Raw genomic sequence first — 12,745 nt, forward strand, 5'->3', positions numbered from 1 at the left:
TGTTTGCAGCACCCTGCAGAGGGGTCACATGACAATTCATCATGGGATGCTTTTCCAGTTCCCTGGTGACGACTGATGCAGAGCATCCTCTCACTTGCTGACTGTCAGTTTGTACATCTTCTCTGGGAAAGAAACTACTCAGACCCTTTGCCCATTTTTCTTTCTTTTAAAAACATCTTATTAATCCTTTGAGAACTTCCCACACTGCATTTAATTTTTTATTAGACATATTTTATGTGAGAGTGTTCTGACTGAACATATGTATGGGCACCACATGCATATTTATGCCCTTGGAGTTAGAACTGGTTGCAAGGCCCTACATATGAGCCCTGGGACTAGAACTCAGTTCTTTGCAAGATTAGCAAATGCTCTTGGTCACCTAGCACGGTTCTACCTATTTTCACTGAATTGTCATATTTCCCTCTTTCTTTCCTTATTTTTATAGCTACTGAAGATTTAAACTAGGATCCCATGCATGCTGCCCAAGTGCACTACCTCTGAACTATATGCTTCAACAGGAAATTTTTCTTTATGCATTATGAGATAGATGGTGTAAAACATTTTTTATGCTGCTTTTCTATTCTCTTCATGAAAACAAAAGTCATCAATCTTTGGTTGCTATTGCTTTAGGTGTCTTATCCAAAGGCACAAAATTTACACTTGCTTTAAAAGTTATTACAGTCTCAGCTCTTATAATTGTGAATTTTTACATCTTTTATGAAATAGGGATCCAATTCATTCTTTTGATTAGACTTTCATTTTCTGACTGGATGACCTTAAGACCTTTAAGTTCAACTGCCCTTAAGCTTCTGGGTATTATTTCTGTGATGTGGGAGTCTTCTGTTTTGTGTTGATTTCATTGGTTAAATAAAGAAACTGCCTTAGCCCTTTAATAGGACAGAAAATTAGGTAGGCGGAGTAAACAGAACAGAATGCTGGGAGAAAGAAGCTGAGTCAAGCAGTCGCCATGATTCTCCCACTCCAGACAGCCGCAGGTTAAGATCTTTCCTGGTAAGCCACCTTGTGGTGTTACACAGACTATTAGAAATGGGTTAGATCGATATGTAAGAGCTAGCCAATAAGAGGGTGTAACTAATGGGCCAGGCAGTGTTTAAAAGAATACAGTTTCCGTGTAATTATTTCAGGTAAAGCTAGCCGGGTGGCGGGAAGCAGCTCAGCTGCTCCAAATACTACATTTCTGGACTATCAATACTATCCCAATGATCTATGTGAGTATCCTTATGACAGCACTTCAGTTAGGATTACTATTATCTTCTAATAAAGTCTGAAACTGGGAACTATTAAGTCTTGTATTTTTTTTTCAAGAGTGTCTTGGCTGTTTTTACCCATTCTTCAAAATCTGATAAAATTCCTGACTCATTTCTTTTTTCTTTTTTGGTGTTTCGAGACAGGGTTTCTCTGTACCTTTGGGGCCTGCCCTGGAACTTGTTCTGTAGACCAGGCTGGCCTCAAACTCAGAGATCTGCCTGTCTCTGCCTCCTAAGAGCTGGGATTAAAGGCCACCACCTTCCGACATGAGATCCCTGATTTCTCCACTATGTAAGCTTTCCTAAATAATAGTCCCAAGTTAGCCCAAGAGTTCCTCTACTATGAACTACTGACTTAACAACTCTCCTAAGAGTCCAAACTCTCTCTGCTTTGTCCTTGACAGCCCAGCCCTCCAAAAAGCTGATTCATTCTACATTGGAAAGCTTTACAGTCATCTTTTATTCTAAGTCTCTAACTCTCAAATCATTTGGGTAATATACAAAACAAGAATATCCTTCACTGCTTGTACAGCTCATTTTGCCTCTGCAGTCTGAATTATTTTAAATTTCCTGTAGGGTGGACTTGATTAAAAGATAATGAAAACACAGTGCAAAAATGTTGTCAGTGGCATATGAAGATATGAAACCAGAAGTTCTACATCTAAACCCCATCTTCTTTTCAGTCTGCACCACCCAAGACCTGGAGGGCTGGGAGGGTAACCAAAGTTCAGCTCTATCTTCAACAGGGCAGTCAATCTAGTCTAGTAGCACAGAATAACTGATGCGTCTGTATTTTGTCTTTAAACTAGTTTTTGTGAACTGATAAGTATGATTTAGATTTTTAAGAAGAGTTTGAGATACAGCTATCTTTTTTAATTAAAGAGGGGAATGAAATAACCAATATAAAGCAATAGGCTAGCTTTTCATTTTAACATGAGAAAAGTTCTTTAGAGCCATCATGCCAAAATAAAAGCATCACCTACTTGGTGGTACCATATTCTAATTATAAGAGGATACCTGCAGAGGAAATGCTATTCTGAAAGACCCAGTGACACTGGAATACACACGGATATCAGTCAGCTTGCCTAACCAATCGATCTGACCTACTAGGGGAACAAAGGAGGCTGGGCACACCAGACAGTTGCATACAGTGAATCCCAGTCCATATGCACCACAGTGTCTAGTGAAGGGAACAGAGCCACAGTGGATGCCAGGTCCCAGCTCCCCATGTGTGCTGCAGGAGCCTTTCTGTTTTTATTCATTCAATAGATGAAGACATCATTTCTCTGATTTGGTCAGCAAGGAAATTATGTACAAAGTGTGTGTACATATAAGTAGATATATATACAAAGAAGCATATAACATTTGTTGACAAAAAGAAAAATACATTTTAGATTTAAAAATAAAAGAAATTTAAAGACAGTTGTTCTGGATAAGGTCTGTAAAGTGCTTTGTTCTGCAAGCATGAGGACCTGCGTTTAGCCCCACAGAACCTATGCGTATAAAACAACAGGTGGGCCCAGTGATATGTGTCTGTAATCACTCCAGCTCCAGTCTCTTTACACAACGTGGTCAATTCTGGCCAGTAAGAGGATGTCTGAAAATAAGAAAAGCAGATGGCAGCATAGGACAGACACCCTATGCTCTAGCCTCCACATGCAAACACACACACACACACACACACACACACACACACACACACACACACACACACACACACGAGGCTGTTAAGAGACTTTAGGAGTTGAAGACTAATCCCTTCCTAAACTTAGGTAAAAGTGAAACATATCTGACTTGTCAAAGAGTCTGTGTGCTGAAGTTATGAATGCTAGGTCTTTAGGGAACTTAATACTGACCCTAAATGTCATTCAAAACATACTTGTAAAAAAGAAACTCTAACTTTCAAAATCGTTCCACAATCTCTCCTAATACGACATCTCAATCACTTTCTCAGTTAATACACTCAAGGTGGGCTGGAGGGAACTAATATGTTCTCCATATATAAGAATGAGATGAAGCACCTACAATAAATATTACTGAACTATTAATTCACCTACCAATAATCTTTATCTTTTGTCAAACTGTTCAAGTCTTACTGCACCTCTAATCTTATTTGTTGGTTCTGGTTCATTTTATCAGGACAGGGTCTTACTATGTAGCTCTGGCTGTTGTCCTGTTGTCCATGTAGACCGGGCTGGACTTGAACTCAGAAATAAAAAGGTATTCTGTTCTAACTCCTGGGTGAGCAGCAGCCTTTCTCCTCCTTCTCTGCTAGCCTCCCTCTCAAAACCATTTGCTCCTTGGAACTCCCCTTTGGTGGTGTCTACGGCCTGAAGCTAATCAGGACCCAGATAAGTGACCTTGTTTTCTGCTCCACTGCTGGCTCACCTTCCTGCTTTGCTTTCAAACTCTCACTTCAGCCGCCTATACCAGATCACCCAAGCTTCAGGTTCAATCCTCATCACCTTTCTTCTACCTAACTACATATTCCAAATAAGCTCTCTCAAATTCTAAATTTATCACTTCTTCCTCACTCATTAACATTTTCTGTAGCAGACTAGAGAGATGGCTCAATGGTTAAGAGCACATACTGCTCTTGCAGGGAACCCAAGTTCAATTTCAGGGTCCACAATGAGCAGCTCACAATTACCTGCAACCTCAGCTCCATCAGATGCCTCTAGCATCTGCCCTCACATGCACATGAGCACACACACAATTAAAAATAAAAATAAATATTTAAAACCCTTGCTGTGACCAGTATCTTCCTCAGCTTCCCTGCCTAGGTAATCACATCACTGTCACTCTTATAAAGCTAAGCTTTGATACCACCTATTTTAGTTTATGTTACTAGTGGGTAACTTAACATTTTTTATTTTATGCATCTAAAATAACCCACACATCCCTACTTTTCCTTAAACTTTTCTATTTACAAAAAAATTGTACACTATACTTTATAAATTTATATATAGTGCTATGTGGGGGTAGGTTAAAATATTTATGTTGGTCACACAGCAAAATTCACTTCCTGTAGCAAAATCTGCAAATAGGTAAATCTGCTTAAGCAATGACTGGGCAAAAAATAAACCATGGATAACTATCTATATTTTTTAATATAAAATTCAACAAACTTCAAATGAATAGCATGTCACCAGGCTACCCATGCCATACAGGATGCAAACAGAGGTCAGTGTGCTCTCTCCTTAAACCCTGCCATGGTGTCAAACATCCCTGAACTTGTTTTTGCACAGTACACTCCCTTGCTGGAGCCAGGGGGAAAGGGCATGGGGTGCCACACTAGGATTGCAAGCAGCTGGACATGTCTGCTGCACTGCAGGTCACATGGGGAGAGGAGTGCCTGGCCACCCAGAAGAAAGGCCTCAAAGAAGCAGTCAAAACTAGAGACAGCTGGGCGGTGGTGGCGCACGCCTTTAATCCCAGCACTCGAGAGGCAGAGGCAGACGGATCTCTGAGTTCGAGACCAGCCTGGTCTACAAGAGCTAGTTCCAGGACAGGCTCCAAAAAACCCACAGAGAAACCCTGTCTTGAAAAACCAAAAAAAAAAAAAAAAAAAAAAAAAAAAACCACACAAACCAAAAAAAAAAACCAGAGACAGCCAGCTTCCCCCAAGCCAGTAATCCCAGTGCTTGGAGAACAAAGGTTTTTTTTTTTTTATACTTAACTGGAGAAAACAACAGAACATAATAGTTTAATGCCTTTACTGGTCATTCTAATTATATTTTCAAACAGATTTGAGTCTTCTCTTTATGCTGATCTCATTAATTTAAGTGGGAAGTGGATCCCAACATTCTAGTCAATTAAATATCTGAGACTATGAAATATTCTTCTCAAAACTATCAAAGCATGTACTTTTCTAATACCCACGTCTATGCTAACCTCTGGCCCCGAGAACTCAAGTGTTAATAAACAACAAACATATGCTCTATCATATGCAAACCTTGCAGGTCTTCTGTCTCGGATACTGCTTTGTCCACAGATGTACTGTCCACTTGGGAAGGTGCTACAGATTCTGATAAAAGTGACTGATTTGATACAGGGCTAGAAAAGCAAAAGATATTTTTATTTTTTTAACATAAAATTTTAAAAATTATTTTTCTTCTTTGATTCTGAAATAGGGACTTATTCTGTTTCCCAGGATGGTTTAAAACCCCTGGGCTCAAGAGAACCTCCTGCTTCCTTCAGTTGAGTTTCACTGTTCCCAGTAATAGCTCAATTTGAAAAGGTCACCTTCCAAATATCCATAATAACTGAAGGAATGTAGTAAGTACCACTTACTATAGAACACAAAGACACTCATAACCTAACATAATCATGACGGCTTGGAAACCACAGGCTAATTTGGGTCTTAAGTTCATGCTTTGGAAACCAAAGCAACAGCATATATATATATAATAATAACCACAGGAACACTAAATGAAAACTAGAAAGATGCAGTCTTGCTTCAGAAATTCTAAAACAGAATTAGAGTGGTGAGTGTCTACTTTAGATTTTTAAAAAGGAACCATAGTGAAAAATTAACAGCCTGATTTGTAAGAGAACAAACAGACAAGTCTTTCCGGCCCTCCCCCTTCTTTCTCTTGTCTAGAAGGGCCTCAAATTGGCAGTGTAGTTGAGCCTGGCCTTGATCTTGATCCTCTTGCCTCCATTTCTTAAGCCTGAGATTACAGGCATGCACCAGGATGCTCAGAGGCTAAAACATGTACTTCTGTATGCATTCCTCTATCTCTGACTTCAGAGCTAAAAACAAAGTGTGTGTGTGTGTGTGTGTGTGTGTGTGTGTGTGTGTGTGTGTGTGTGTATAAAACACTGAGTATTACCTCATGATAAAAACAAAAAGAAACAGAGACAAGGTTCTTCTGATTCAAGGCACTAATACGTGTAGACCATGGACTGCAATGTGAAGAACTAACCCGACACTGGGCTAGATTAAAGGGACTGCAGCACCAGGTCAGGATGTAGTTGAAGAATAAAGAGAAAGATGTCTCAAAGGGGGATTAAAGACTTGGAAGATCTCTCCCTTGACATAAAAACAGCAAAAAGCATCTTGTAACTAGTGAGCAGCAAGCAATGAGATACAGTTTTAGATCAATAGACCCTGCAGTGGCTTTAAAGTGCTCCTTAACGAAGTGATCAGGAACAAAAGACCAATACTCTAGTTTTCATCAGTCTTCGAGTTACCTTTCAGACGGTATAACCTTACCCTGGTTGCAGAGATGAAGACGTAGACTCTAGTGCTGACTGAGCGTCTGGGACACTGCCGTCTGTGCACTGTACTGGTAACGATTCAGACAGACTGCTGACAGAAGCTGCTGCAACACAACCACACTGCACGTTAGTAATTCCAACAGCCCGAGACCTGATCCAAAAGCAAGATCAACTGGCCACAAAACATAGTATACACATTTTCCTTCTTTAATTTACAACTTTGTAATAATTTGCTGATGGGGAGAAAACTTGGGGGGAGTGTACTAGTGGTTAAACTTAGGGCCTTGTGCTCTACCACTGAGCAATACCTGTATCCCCCACCTCTTTAAATGTGATTCAGTGATAGGAGTGTAGCACTGCACACATGAAGAACGTGAAAGGAGGTATTGCACATATCCCATGTGCTTGTCACCAACACTGCTGGGCTTTAGCTGGATCACTTACCAGGAGGGCTTATTCTACCACTGCTACTGTTCTGTCTTTGAAGGTGTTCTTTATAGCATACTGAACACATGCCATTTGTACGAGGGTTGCCATAAAATCCGCAGCCAGTGGAACAAAGCATAGGTGCTTGGCTGTGATTAGTTTCTTGAGCCATGTTCTTCTGTTGTACCCCTGAAATTTGCAAAGAATAAGAACTTAATACACGACTTCAGTCTTATATCATCCAAATATCTTTTTATAATGAAAGGGAAACCACATATGTGCCCTTTCCCTAAGTACTCTATGGTTGTTCCTAAAAACAACAAAAGTAAAGAGCAAAGGATACTTGGTAACTTCTACTTCAAGCTACCCTATATAAGCAAGTCTGTGCTGGCTCAGAAACAATAAAACTTCTCTAGAGCAAGGGGCCTCTTTCCGAAGAGACTGCACCAGTCAAAGATTAACTTCATTTTGGACTCTTACAATAACCAGCAATCACTGAGTTTTGCTGTAAGTTATACTATTTAATTTCTAGCTATTTGAATTTTGTTCCAAGTCCACATTAACTTGTGACTCATTCTGTTTAAAAATTACAGCTGAATGTAATATTCATTCTGGTAACAGTATGTAGAACTGGGCAGAGTGCTGGTGAAATAAGAAATGAATTCAATCATTTTGGAAGGCAATTTAGCAATTCACCTCAAGAGCCCTGCTAAATTGCTCTCTGAATCAATCACTGTTTTTCCTTAAGGGTCATCTATAGAAAAACATCTAACATATAATTCAAAACAGAACAACGAATGCAGATATGCTTCGTGGGCTATCGTGATGTTCATAAACTGACAACACCTCAAATGCCTAACATTAGAATAAAGGACTAATGACAAAAAATATTAATGAAGAAAAATTCCAGAACCAGTAACATTATGACTTTCTCAGAGAAAAAAAAATGTTGCTAGTGAAAATGTACAGTGAACTTTATATACAGTTTGCTGCTGACCGCTGCTAAAGGAGCAGCTACGAACTATAAAAGAGCAACAGAAAGCATATTCAAGAATAGCAATGCTAATTTTTTTCTGATATGTTCCTTTTTGCGTTAGACTTTTTTTTTTTTCAAATGAAGATACCACTTGCCTAATTAGGGAAAACTTTTTTACTTTTTAAGTATTGGTAATTTTCAAGAGTGAAATTAAAATCTACTGAGACAGAAACATTAATTCCAGCAGCTGGGACTCAGAACTGTTGGGAAGCACATGGAGCTGACCGTCAACCCAGAAAGACAGAAGGACTTCACTGCTACCTCTCCCAGGAAGCACCTGGCTATCTGGCACAATCAACCCTTCGGAGCAAACACTATAACAGGCTATTAAAAAGAACCCCTTACTACAGGCACATCCTTGTGCATTACATACCAAGAATATTAAGACACACAAAACAGAAAACACTTTGTCATTGAAACTGCCTTAATTTGGTAAACACCTAAGGAAAGCATTCACTGTTCACAGGAACCAGAGTTTGCTCTATCTCAGTATTTTGTAGATTGTTGACAGAAGATGTACCAAATTTAAGAACCAAGAATCCTTTATCTGGACTATAAAAGGAAGCTGCAGGCCTAGCATCTACCATTAAAAGTACTGTCCTAGCCCGCATGTCAGAGTACTCCTTTAGTCCAGCACCTGGAGACAGAAGCAGGCACATTTCTATGAGATCCAGTCCAGCCTGGTCTAAAAGGCAAGTTCTAGGCCAGCCAGTGTTACACAGTGAGACCCTGTCTCAAAATAAACAAATGAATAAAGAAAAAAATGTCCTAGCTGTGTGTGGTAATGCATACCTGTAATTACAGTTGAATCAAGACAATCCCTAGTCACCAATCTGAACTACATGAAGTTTCAGGCCAGCCTGGGCTACCTATACCTAGAGTGACCATGCCTAAAAACAGGAAACCACAAACAACAGACTATGTCTCAGGCTGTTGATAGTATTCAGACCTTTAGCTAGAAATACGACCTGAAGTTCTAATAAGCTCCCTTTTCACTGCATGACAAGTTCTTTCGGGATCTCATCCTTGCCAGAGTGTATGTGTGAAGCACATACTGCATCAGTCATCTCTCTTCTGTAGATTCACACGTCAACTAAAAGACAATTCGAATGGAAAGAAGCTAATATAAAAGTCTGATGGCAAGATGTTCCAGAGGGACGCTAATCTATTGCATTTTCTTTTGTGTTTGTTACTGTGTGTGTGCAGGTGTGCTGAGGCCAGAGGTTAAAACTAAAACTGGGAGACTTTCTTGGTCACTTTCTACCTTGTGTTTAAAAACATATGTCTCACTGAATCTGGACTTCACCAATACAGCTAGGCCGTCTGTCTGGCCGGTGCCAGGGATCCTTCGGTCTGCACTTTCACAGCACTGGAATTACAAAAGTATGCTGCAGTGCTTGGCTTTTTATGTGACTGTGGGGGATTTGAACTCAGACCCTTAGGCTTGTGTATCAAACACTTTATCCACTGAACCATCTCCCTAGCCCTGTACTCTTTTTTTCATGTTTGTCTAGTTTTCTTATCAGGATGACTACTCATCATTATAATGCAGCTGGGATTCATCCAGGTTGCCTGGCTATACCAAGTCCAGGTTTTAAGCTGGCCGTTTTAAAAGTATGGTGCGTGAGACCCTATGGAGGTCAGTATCTATCACCTGAAGATCAGCATTAACCAGTTATCTGCCCTAAAACAAACATCCTGCCAATGATCCTTAACAGTGCAAAAGTAGCGGTGTATTAACATCCAAAGCCTTTCAATGAGCCAAACAGGCGGTGGAATAAACCATACTAGCAGACATCATCAAGCTACACCCAGAGCAAAAAGCAATTTATTCATTAAATTTTGCCTAGGCACTCGTATCTTATTTTCTTTGAGACTGAGTTTTCTGAGGCCACAGGCATGTGCCACTACATAATTTTAATATTTTGTGTGATCAACTGAGGAGGTCACCTATGAAGCATTTCTACATTCTGGAGAAATATAAAAGAAAAAAATGGTTGTGCAACTATTTCAATTGTGAAGTGACTGAATTACCCTTTTAATGAACAATTTTATTTGAAAGAATGATGAACTGGTGATTCAGATATGACTATATGGCCAACATTTCCTTAAAAATAAAATAAATGCACCTGTTACACCAAAACAACCAAACAAAAGTAGTCTCTGCCAAGGACAGCATTCATGCGTTCAGACAGAAAAGTGCTTGACAAATCTCTAATATTCTGAGTATTTTAGTAAAATTGTTGGTACTATTAATAAAATGATTAAATGATACTGAACCGATCTTTAAAAAGCTCTGTAAATCAGTGAATCAAGTACCCAATGTATGACAGTACAAAAGATCCATTCAAACTGAAAGACAGGCCAACAGAAGACAAAGAGGTTTTATATGACAAAGAGGTCTTAGCTGCAACCATCCCTGAAGAAACTTTGGGATACTACTAAAGAACACCACCTTTTATCATCTAGAAAGGTTTAAGACATTCTTTTCTCAACTACAAGAGCACAGATTTTCTTTACAGACCTGTATTATGTTAAATCCTCAGCCAATTATGAGAATCTTGTTTTATTAAGCCTCCTATTACTAAAAAAAAGTGTACAAAGGAGTAGATGCAATTTTCCATTAAAACATTTTAAATGAATTAGTATTACATTTTCTCCTCAGTTTTACTTGTCATATGAAAAATAGCACAACACATAATATTCATTAGAAAAGCTTTTCATGGTACTCATCAGTTTGAGAAAGCCTAAGATTCTGGACCTAACACTGAGAATCCACTGTTGCAGAATGCACATTTCTCAACACAGGCCACAGCACTTCAAGATGGCTGACACGGATTCTTTTGGGAAGAGGAACAAAGCTGACTTACTCTTTTGTGTACAAACAGACACACAGTATTACCTCTGGATGTAAAATTTTATCAGTGGAGACTACATGGGACACCTAACAAGGCCCTGAGGATAGGTAACGGAGTAAAGACAACTTAGAAACAATCAGGTTCAAATGTTACTATGCCATATTTCTAAGCAACAGGTTAAAAAAAGATAAAACGAAAGGCGCTTCCCCCACAATAGATAAGCATTTCAGTGTGACTGAAAAATCACAAAAACCCCAAAGAGAGAAGGACGTACTTCTACGAACACGCAGGTAAACAGACACTGACAAAAGAGAGAGGGATGCATTGCTATGAACACTCAGGTAAACAGACAGACAAAAGCATGACCATCAAGCTTTCCTACCACAACATTTAACTTCAAGACAAACATTAAAATTCTATACCATCTAATTCTAGCTATTTCCTAAGCCAAACTATACCCTGCACAATAGCAAACTGACAATAATTTTTCAGAATTCAAAAGATACAAGGTATTACACAGGTATATAAAAACCTTCCGCCGGGCGGTGGTGGCGCACGCCTTTAATCCCAGCACTCGGGAGGCAGAGGCAGGCGGATCTCTGTGAGTTCGAGACCAGCCTGGTCTACAAGAGCTAGTTCCAGGACAGGCTCCAAAACCACAGAGAAACCCTGTTTCGAAAAAAAAAAAAAAAAAAAAAAAAAAACCCTTCCATCTTATTTATTCATTTTCAAAACATTGAAAAAGTAACTTTTGTAAAGATTCAAAATTATCAAAAAAATAAGTCACAAAAGTTAACAATTTATTTGAAGGCAATGGCACAGCAAGAGTACCATGGGAAAACCACAGTCTGCCCTCACACCACACTGTGCTTTTTCTGGCAGGTGAGTTTGCAAGGCATCAATCTAGCACTGAAACGAGCAGGGAGCAAAACAGGTAGGGGAAAAGAAGAGGGCAGATAGATTCTTCCTGTTGCACTGTGGGACTCCACAGCTGAAAATCCAGGAGGAGAAAATGCCAGGCATAAGCTCGAGCACTGGCTAGCACGTACAGTAATAAAACAGCCCATGAAAGTGTTGAAGCAGTTCTTCAGAGTCAAACACAGCCCATCCATCACTCCTTCTGCTCGCTAATGCTTCAGTCATTCGGAACTTACTGTGGGACTATTGTTTTATCCTTATGCCATTTATCTCTAAACAACTCTCCAAGACGGTGCTATGAGACCCCCAGTTTAAAAATGAGGAAAATAATACTCAAAAAACTCAGTAACTAGTCCAAAGTCACATATCTGGCAAACAGACAGATCAGTCTTTTTATGTAAAAAAAAAAAAAAGGCAATCTATAGTATCTAAAAATAAATCTAATTTTGAAATATTCATGAATTTTTATTATCTGCATTTAAAGACTAGCTTAAATTTATGCAATTGTTCAGGCTTAAGATAATATGCAATTTTAACTAGCTGTAAACAACTGTACTCAAAAAGTTAATTTTTTCCTTTATGTATTTTCCCTAACGAAGTCCTTATCTGTATAAAAATTCAAAATTACATCATCTGAAAATGCCAAAAAAAATTCATTACTATTAAAATGTCTATAAAAATCAGCAATGAATGAAGACAAGGATGTAATTATAAGGGCATGCCTTTATTTCATTTCTTATAGTCAAATCACCAACCAGTTCTAGTGATTTCATCTGGGAATCTCTCATGTTACTTTACTTTCCATCCGAATGGTGATTCTCTTCCCTTCACACTGGAGAGCAAGGGTGGGGGTGTTTTTAGGTGTCTCATGGGCACAATAGCGGCACTATTTTTAATATTTCTGTTTTACTACCCTGCTTTCAGTCCATTGACTTTAAGTGTTCTTTGAACTCTTAGTCTGAGTTACTATATAGTAACTGTCCTTGAAGAATACTCAACCAAGCATTCATGTTCCA

General features: G+C 39.1%; 1 protein-coding gene across 10 annotated transcripts in view; it reads right to left on the reverse strand.

The window, feature by feature from the left end:
* Zfand6 (zinc finger AN1-type containing 6) overlaps window positions 1-12,745 on the reverse strand; it is a 65,086-nt gene that overhangs the window by 7,735 nt on the left and 44,606 nt on the right. For 9 of the 10 annotated variants that reach the window (XM_075952296.1, XM_075952287.1, XM_075952289.1 and 6 more), the window contains 3 exons: window positions 6,936-7,106; window positions 6,487-6,595; window positions 5,224-5,324 (listed from right to left, as the gene is read on the reverse strand). In XM_075952296.1, coding sequence (XP_075808411.1) covers window positions 5,224-5,324; window positions 6,487-6,595; window positions 6,936-7,089 — 364 coding nt within the window. In that variant the 5' untranslated portion in view covers window positions 7,090-7,106. The remainder of the gene's footprint in view (window positions 1-5,223; window positions 5,325-6,486; window positions 6,596-6,935; window positions 7,107-12,745) is intronic. The other variant, XM_075952295.1, reaches the window with a different exon arrangement.

This window comes from Microtus pennsylvanicus, chromosome 18 (genome assembly GCF_037038515.1).
Source record: "Microtus pennsylvanicus isolate mMicPen1 chromosome 18, mMicPen1.hap1, whole genome shotgun sequence".
Lineage (NCBI taxonomy): Eukaryota > Metazoa > Chordata > Mammalia > Rodentia > Cricetidae > Microtus > Microtus pennsylvanicus.